This window comes from Pungitius pungitius, chromosome 6 (assembly GCF_949316345.1).
Source record: "Pungitius pungitius chromosome 6, fPunPun2.1, whole genome shotgun sequence".
In the NCBI taxonomy this organism is placed as follows: domain Eukaryota; kingdom Metazoa; phylum Chordata; class Actinopteri; order Perciformes; family Gasterosteidae; genus Pungitius; species Pungitius pungitius.
In genome coordinates, this window is record NC_084905.1 from 4,669,430 (window position 1) to 4,679,153 (window position 9,724).

Genomic DNA, 9,724 nt, shown 5'->3' on the forward strand with positions numbered 1-9,724 from the left:
AGTCTGATCAAAAGGCCAAAATTGTTAAAGAAAATTAAGAGATCCCTTGATATTTAAAAGTTGTGTACTGTATGCAGAATTAACCAAAAATTCATCCGTATTTTATATGAAGGAGAACGCGTTTCATAAATGTACTCACAGGCATCTTGTTAACAATGCAGTTCTTTTATTTTGTATAAAAGCTATTTGCTAACTGCATATTCATACAGAATTTGATGGATGTATAATGAAAATGTCATACACCTTTTTAACATGGCTGGCTGCATTCAGCAGTGACAGTAACACAGGTGACTGAATCGTGAGACAAAAACTGATTTGAAAAAAACCTGATCAATCACATCAACTTCTGGCCTCAACATAGTCGGACCATTGGCACTTGTTTTGTCTGAAATTAAACAAGACATTTGGTTTAGCGCAATAGGGACTGAAAACAATTCCCTCTTATTGGGTAAATATATCATAAGTGTTTGTATGTTAAGTTTAACACAACCACAAGTCTCGGATGAGAAGAAATACACGGTTACATATGACCCAGGTAAGGCAGTATTGACAAATGATACGTCTGAATTACACCAGTAAAAACAAATCAGAAAGCAGTAGTGTGAAAGGAATTAAGTTTTAGCAGATTCAGGCTGTATGACACAGGGAGAAATTCTCATAATTGTCAATATTCTAATATTGATAATATTAATCCCCATAGAGATGTTAACAAAGTTACAGGATAAAGCAGGTCATGATCAAATAAATTATGTTTGATGATGCTTCTATACCACATCTATACAAATCATTTTATTCACAGAAAAAGCCTTCGCCCTTGCACCAAAGAGACGAGTCCAATAGTTTAATATGCGCAAATTTAGTAATAAAAGCATAATAAATAAATCCATATGTACAAAAAAAGTTTTCAAAATGTACAGGCACTTGTAAAACAACCTTCTTTTGGACGTTTCAGCTACTCTACCAAACGTCTCCTGTGGATTTCAGGGGGAAAAGGATAACGCAGTGGCTTGAGTGTCTTGTGCTGCCGTGGTGTTCGACAATAACAAACAAACCCTGCGCCGCTTTTACTTCCCTCAAGCTGAGCTGAGCACACCTCAGGCAGTGAGGTCCTGCAGGACTGTTTGTATTAGGGCTAACGAAGTCCTCACCGCCGGTGTCGTGCGACCAGACAACCAGGACGGAGGATGCTCCAATGAACTCACTTAGCGTTAGGAAACGAGCACGGTGGTTGGACCAATCGACTAATAAAAACAAAGCTGAAGGCCACGATGCAGTGTAACACACTGTTTGGCCAGGATGAAGACCATACAGTTTAATAGTGACTGGTGTGGGAAAAATTAATCAACCCATTCACACCCTCAAGTCATCACTTTTAAAGATGTCCCATTTCCTCGCTGTTCGTCTTTCCCCCCGTGTTCTACACCCCACACCATGACCCCCCCCTCCCCCCTCCCCCACACACACACACACACACACACACACACACACACACACACACACACACACACACACACACACACACACACACACACACACACACACACACACACACACACACACACACACACACACACACACACACACACACACACGCGCGCACGCACGCACGCACGCACGCACACCCCAGATCCGCTCCCATCAATATACAGTGTCTACTCTCAAATCATTTTTCAGTAACCCAATATTTCCATTTACTGCTTTACTTTGTAGTTGTTTTTTTGGTCTTTCGTGAATAGGTTCAATGAAGCGAGCTTCCCTCAAACATCCCCCGACATGTTTACATAACAGCATTATGTAACAAGCCCGCCTGGATGTAGTGGATTGTCATTTAACAATACTATAAAACATGAAGGTTTAGGCAGCAGGGAACGTTAAGTAGTGGCTTAAAAAGGACAGGATCAAACACAAACAATGTACTAACCTGAGACGACTGTCCTGATCAGGAGCATAGTTGGACAACTAGAATAGATTATTCTTGGTTAGACAGAAGACCTTGAACAGTTTTCATTTTTACATCACTAAATAAACCTCACCTCAACAGGTTGCATAACAGAACTCCCATAGGGATATACTGTAAATTTGTGTACAAAACATTTACAGTTAAACTGTAAACATGAATTAATAGATGGCACTAGATGGGGGTGGGGGGGGGGGGGCAGATGATGGGAGTACAACTGAATTTTTAAAGGGGTACCCATGAAGGTCCATTTACTTGTCACAGAGAGAACTACTCAGCATGTGGAGATTCTCTGGCTCTGGAGGAGCTTTGTAAAGTCTGAAGTGGGATGACGAGGAACGCTTAGTATTCACTCAGGGGCAAGAAAAAACTGCCATTAAAACGGAGGGCACAGTGCTTAAAAGAGGTTGGCACTTAAAGGGTCGTGGGGTAGGATTTGGCGGAATCTAGTGGTGAGGGGACCCGGCCGATCACTCCTCCCCTTCAAAGTATGGGTGTTTAAAAAGGACTGTACTACCCACATCTGAAGATGTCAGGATAAAATCATTAAAATACCCAATGAAAGCTCAGAAGGTGCGTATAAGACGTTGACAAATTTGACAGTAAAACCATGTTGTTATACCTGAGGAAAGAGATGTATATGAATAGAAAAGATATCAAAACAAGCATGCTTTGGAGAGATTTCTTGTACGCAATTGTTCCAAGCCGGATCACAGCACACTATTGTAGTCAACTCCTGACGCTCCCTATCATAACCTCACAAGCACTTCCCACAACGTTGGGTTTTCCGCCCCGTGGAACCCGACGGATCGATTGTATTCTTTCCAGATGGTTTTGCACCTGCGAGTGTCAGTTTTTGAGGTCCTTCTGCTCAAAGACGATCCGACTGGCCAGGTAGATGGCGACGGTGCCGAACACGGCGGAGCAGGCGATGTAGGCGGTGACGGACTGCGCGAGCTGAACGATCATGCCCATGAACAGGGTGGGGAAAACCTGAGAGAGGAGGAAGGTGCTGTCTAAGATGGCAAAGTCCAAACCCACGCCACGTTGCTCGTGACCCGACTCGACCTCGTCCTGGTCGCAGCTGTTGGCTGAGCCGTTGGGGCCGTGTGGCTGGCTGAAGAAGGCGTGCTCGTAGGGAGTCCCCGCCACGTGGTTCGATCTGCCCTCCTCTTTCCCAGGAGTCAGATAACCAGGGTCCCGCTTGGCCGTAACACCGTTTTTGTGCGAGCTTTGGGTTTTCCTTTTTGGCATATAGACCTGAAATGAGACAACACGGGGCTTCACTCACCAATCACGCAGCTTTCGTCAAACGCAAGATTGCGTAAAAGTAGTTAGCGGTTAACTCACCTCTTTCTCCTTGTGGTACATACAGGTGAGCGTGTAGGGCAGAGACTGCAGCGTGGCGTACGCGTAGCCAGTGAGGGACGTCATGATAGTGACCAAGAGCACACTTTTGGATATGCAGATGACAAAAGCCGAGACCGTGAAGCTCACCATGCTGCTCATGTAGACCCACCGGAAGCCAAAGTGGCGAACCAAGCGACTCATGATCAGTGAGAAGAAGGTTGAGGTAGCACACTGCAAGAACAGGCCCATGCTGCCCATACGGATACCTGGAAGAAAAGGAAGAAGAAAACACTTTAGCACATTAAACTCATAGCTCGTCAGACAGCCTCGGTCGGGGAAAAAGCTTTAACTATGATTTCCTCGTTTCAAACGATTGCATGAAATAAGACATCTGCATTATCTCTGACCATTTCCCCATGAATAAGAAAATAAAAAAACATACAGCGTGCATAGCCAACCGTTTAGCCCATAAGCAGAGTGGGACACTTTGGGAATTAAACCTTAATAAATACATTTAAATATGTACAGGCCACTCTTTGTTTGTGACAATGTGCACCTTGGACTGAGGTCTGGCCTCATCACCGTCTGACCAAAGAGTTGCATACTTAGATTAGGCTAAATACGATTACGCTCAATTGCCTGCTGCATGGCGTCAAATTGTTTTCTATTTTTAAATAAATAGATTAACAGCCAGCGCCTAATGAACATTGACCAGTGGCCATATAGCGAGCGGCTCACTAGCAGACTAGCAGTGCTAGTCCTTTGAGAAGCTCGGTTTACAGTGGACACGGAGAGAGAGCGCCCTTCTCACTGCATCTCCACATTTCAGTGTTTGCTGCTATATTGATGCTCTGAATACCAAATTGACCTTAAAGAAACCCATGCTGGGAAACAATCACCACCATTGAAGGGAGAGATGTCCTTAAAAAAAAGAAAAAACTCAAATCTAGTGTGGTTCTTAAGCAGAGTACAATTATACAAGCATTTGCATTCTCTCTTTAAACTTTACCGCAAAGAATGAAGAATTTAATTTCCAAGAGTTTCCAGTCATTACAACATTTGAAGGAGAAAAAAAAGTGAACCAGTGATTTTGTAAGCTGCTGGAAAATTGTTCAATTTTAATAATGTTACCAGATAAACCCCATTTATGTCACTTCATCCCTGGAAGCCTGGGTGACGACATGTCTGGACTGTTACTTATTTCTGCTGCTATCAACCTGATCTCCCGGCGTGCTCCCAGTGAACAGTGGGGGTCAGAAATTCAGCCGCAGGGCAGAGAATCGCTTCTGTCGAAGGAGTATGTGGATCACATGACCCTTGGAAAGCAAAGCTGCCGAGCCCACTTTACAAACACTACAGACGATAGTCAGGACAGAAATTCAAGCCCTCAGAGATATGGGGCCGAGTCAGAATGCTACCGAATCGGTGTGCTGCAGGACTGCTGCATTATGGGAAAATGCATTGTATCCGTGGTACGGGCGTCACAGATGTTTGCATGGCAACCATTCCCAGTAGGAGAGATGATCACAAGAAGGAAAAATGTGAATGCAACTCCAGACAAAGCGGAAGACCTTGATGCCGCTGAACATCTGCAGGTCGAGTGATGTGGTTTAATAACATCCGCAGAGTTTCAGATTAGAACTAAATGCGGTGGAGACAGACCTCAGAATTGTGCGCCGTGTCTTCCCACCGGACTTGAATGAACATGTTCGTTGTGTGCCGATTCCTTGACATTAATTCTTTGTGAGTGCGACATTCCTCGTGGTCCAGCAAGCACAGGGAGGAGAGACGGAGGAACAGTAAAAATGTAAACAAAGCCCCGGGAGAGGCCGAGTTGGAAAAGGAGGGAGGAGAAAGAATGTGGATGGAGGGATACAAAATGTCAAATGAAAGAGAGAGAATGGTGTGAGGGCAAAGAGGTCGAGTATGAGGATTATGAGGAGGCAGTAAGAAACATTTGATCAACTTCAAAGGGAAGCAGAAAAGTTCACTTCATTAGTTTGAGGTAAATGAAAAAAGCCAAAAGACGGAGGAGACACATGGCGGGCGATGGTCAGTCTGGCTAGACCGTAAACAAAGAGAGACTTAAAACCTCTCTCTGTGACTCACTATTATTAATACATCTGCCACTTATCAACATGGACCAGATGTTCTGTCTCACATCCGCTTCCCTCAGTGAAAATCCTCAAAGATTGTTTGGTACAATATCATACAAGTTTGACCTGGTCTACCCAAAAAGGAAAGTTTGGGTAGAACCCCACGGCGAGGCATTGGCCATGTGAATAAAACCTAGCCATCCAACCGTCAACACGTGCAGTGTCAAGTAACTCCCGCTGTTTACATAGCAGGAAAAGGCACAACCATAGTTTTTTTTCATCTGGGAAAGCACAGAGGCATGAGGGAACAGAGGCTCCGTCTCCGTCCTCCACCTGTGCCCGAGGAATAACAAATAAAATGAGGTCGCGTAACACATGACTGTATTATTATTATTATTATTATCAAGAGGAGTTCTGACCTTCGGCGTATCTTTGCTTGGACACACTTCCTGGTAATGCGCTGGGCACGCCATCGTAGAGGCCTTCCCCCACAAAGTCGGTGTAGAAAAGCATGAACGACATGACAGCTACCCAGCTGCACAGTTGCGCCACGCACAGGCGCCTCATCACGTGCGGGACGTGGCAGTAGCTCCTGTAGATGACCGGCGTCATGGACCAGCATGTCCTCAGCAGGCAGCGCAAAGGGCCGGACTTCAGCCACCTCAGTTTGCCCTTCAGCAGGTAGCAGCAGCTGCGCGGCACGCCGCACTGGCCGGCCTCCATCGCGCCGGCCCCCGGCTCCAGCAGAGACCCGGACGCCGCCGAGCCGCCGCCAACGCCGCCAACGCCGCCTGCGCGCGAGGGTTCCACGGACACCTTCATGGTGGTGAGCACGCTGCAGACGAAGATGGCGGCGAGGAGGGAGAAGAGGCACTCGGCCTGGCCTCCGAGGTAGGTGGAGAGCAGGCCGCGGCTCCAGTCCAGTGCGGGCAGCAGATAGCCCACGCAGCCTCCCAGGCTGACCATGCAGGAGAACATGGCAAAGGCCTGGCCGTAGTCCTCCTCGTCCTTGTACAGGTCCGACAAAAGAGCCTCCAGCGGCGTGAAGCACACCTGTCCGCAGAAGTCAAGGAGGCCCACCCCGAAGATGAGGAAGCCCACCTGAAGCAAATGGTAGAACACGGGTCAATTTCGGCCTTTTTCGCCGGTGGAATTCGCCAAATTGATGATGGCGAAGGACAACCAACGGGTGTCCTACCTGGAAGGTGCGGCCTCCCCAGGCAAAACGCGCCGCCAGCACGTCGGCGTTGGGAATGATGAATAGCGCCAGAAGGACCCCCAAAGACAGCAGCCAGATGAAAGGTCGGCGGCGGCCGTAACTGCTGTGGCACTGGTCACTGGCAGAGCCGATCAGAGGGATGAACAGCAGGCCGAGGACGGGGCCGATACCTGCGGACACAGCAGGAAGTCACGGAAGCATTTAGCGCCAACGCTAACAAAGGACAGAACATGGAGAGGACAAAGCAGGGACGAACGAGGTCTGAAACAGACTTGGAAAGAGGACACACTGGAATCACATTTCGTATGATAGCCTGAAATCACAGATTGTGTTTCCAGTCGCACGTTCCGAGCAGGAAATATCGCAAGCCAAGAAGTGTCGCTGAAGTCTCTGCTGCGAACGGCTTGCGCCTCACTGCCATCGCTGTCGAGCGAATGGCGAGGTTCCTACAGATGGCCCGCTGCCTGAGGGCTGACCCTCGCCCAGCTCATCCTCCACACGTGGTCGGGTCCGGCTAATTGGAACACACAGCGCGCTACATGTGGCGCTCACGTTTTGACACATACGCATGGGAGTTTGACATTTAAGAAAAAGGAACCCTGTGGAGTATCCATTAGAGACTTGCAAAAGTGACTTCCCTGTTTCTGATGAAGAAACAATACATACAAAAACCTGAAAATGAATAAATACGAGAGCCTCTTAATGAAAACAATCTACAGCGCCACTTGAAAGAACCCGACTGTATAACAGGGTTAAGTTGTGTGTGTGTGTGTGTGTGTATTCATATAATACAGACAAAAAGGAACCAAAATTCCCTCAAAAAAGAACAGAGGCACAGAGGCCGGGGAGTCAGTCAGCGGTGGAGGCTCATCACGGAAATCTTCACCATCTAGAGTGGTAAGACCTCCAGACAGACACACACACACACACACACACGAAATACAGCAGCAGGCCTGCCAGCGTCCGTGGAACAGCATTACAGCAGCAATATGGAAGAATGACTACGAGCAACCTGCCGAGAGTCTGTACCAACAACGTGAACCAAGCAACAGAGTAAAAGTACCGGCGATGACTAGTCTGTCCAAGATGTCCCTTTGTCATGTCAGACGTTAAAATTCTCATATCAATGATTGAGTTATTGCCCTGAAACGTGTTGCGTGAGGTCAAAACGTAAGCCGAGGGGTCACATGGCCAGTAACACAGAACTTCTTGTTACTTCAAACTGCCACGTCGTTGATGCGGAATGTTTTGTATTTGTTGAGGACTTTTTATAATGTTATTGTGATTGTGGTTTAATGTCTAGTAATGGGCTGCAGACCTGATTGCCCCTCAGGGACGATCAAGTTTACTCTGTTTCACAGCTCTATTTTTTACGCACACACACACACGCACACACGTGAAAAACGGACCTCATTGTACTTAATATAGCACGAGTAACAGACACCTCAGTGTTTAAAAGCACGCATTAGCTCCTCCGCTCGCGGAGGGGAAACTAGAGGAAGGAAGTAACAACTGATAAAGTGGAGAGCAGCCATCGGACAACCTGACAAGAAATAAGCGCTAACCCTCGATAAGACACAGTATCTGTCTTCAGATATCACTCAGCCACTCCATTGTAATAAAATGGGATGAGAATCAGGTTGGGTCTCACTCCCAGACTGGCTTACAGTGGCCGGCGGTTTGGGAGGAGAAGTGTACATAGTTCTCTGTACTTCCACGCGGAGCCTTTCGGTTGTTGAATTGTATTCATCATCTGCATCGTCACAAGGAAATGTCACAAATAGACGCCTTCAGTGGACACCACGTGAAGGCTATTTGGGAGAGGATAACACCACTATTCACATCGCTTACAAGTAAACTCAGTTACTGAGTGAAAATATATTCCATATGGCCGATGCTAGCTGTGTCTTCAGACCCACACACACGCTACTAATTTGGGAGCACCTTTAAAAAAAAAAAAAAAAAAAAGAAAACCTGTCCGTATTAACATTTTCATTATTGAGACTTTTAAAAAAAAAAGTCAGGAAAGGGGTCGGTCCGGTCGAAAGGATTAATGCAACTAAAGCCACCGGTACACAACCAGTAAGTGAATAACATGTTAGCCAGACGTGATGGATAGGCCATCAGTGGCACATTCTGTCTCCTTAGCGGTGTGTGTAGCCGGAGAAAATTCAACCACTTTTAAACAAACAAAAAAAACGGAGAGCACACCAGTAAAATGTCTTGTTTTGTGTGTGATATTATATATATATATATATATATATATATATTGCTTGTACCCAAGCTGTCACTGCTTCCCAGTTCACTACGCTCCTCTCCTTTACCACGCTGTAGTTGGTGGCGTGTTGGATCTCATTTTCACAGCCTGCATCCGTGTAGAAATGGCAGAAATGGCTCCTGAACAATCCCAACAAAACTGGATTTTGGTGGATTGCATTACAGTGATATTTGTGGTGTCACTGTTTGAAATGGTGCCTTCAAACTAGCTTCAGGTAATAAACATGTTCCTTTCGTTCTGCATCAGTTTGACACAACATTGTGAAACCTTGAAGCTTAGCGACTGTGACTAAGAGGCGCCGTAAAATGTCTGTGACGGCGCTGTTAAAACGTTTCCTTAAGAACAAAACAGATGACGAGCTTTTGGGATTCACATGCAAGCCTTCTCAAAACATTTCATTAAAAGAACTTCTTCTCATTTTAACCAATAAGTGGTGTTTTTTTTTTTTTTTTAAACAACATGCTCACAACGCCAGTGGAAACTGCTTTGGAGTTTCAGCATCCATCTGACCCCGACCTGTCCCCCATCATTCTGCCTGCTATAGAGCTTTCTTTATACTAATCACAATCATCTTGGGTGCCACTAAGCCCCGCGTGCAGCAACGGGGCGTTTTGCAAAATACAGGAGGGTTGCTGATTAACGAGGTCTCAACAGGTCCTGAAAAAAATAATAATGTAAGACCCAGGTGCAGAAGAGGAAGGTGTTCTACAGGGTAGAGCTGAACACATCTCAGGTTGCTGTTACTTACTGATCAACTTGAAGTGCGCCTTAGTATCAAAATGTAGTAAACAATGTAGTAAATGTCTAAGGAACAAACTAGTTGA

At 46.2% G+C, this 9,724-nt stretch overlaps 1 protein-coding gene across 1 annotated transcript; it reads right to left on the minus strand.

Moving 5' to 3' along the window:
- Positions 1 to 1,457: 1,457 nt before the first annotated feature.
- On the minus strand, positions 1,458 to 5,802 carry LOC119196320 (solute carrier family 45 member 3). The gene is made up of 2 exons (XM_037451892.2): positions 3,308 to 5,802; positions 1,458 to 3,217 (listed from the first exon to the last, which is right to left on the minus strand). Exons 1-2 carry the CDS (start codon positions 3,563 to 3,565, stop codon positions 2,807 to 2,809), a joined length of 669 nt encoding a protein of 222 aa, XP_037307789.2. The 5' UTR covers positions 3,566 to 5,802; the 3' UTR covers positions 1,458 to 2,806.
- Between the last annotated feature and the right edge of the window lie 3,922 nt (positions 5,803 to 9,724).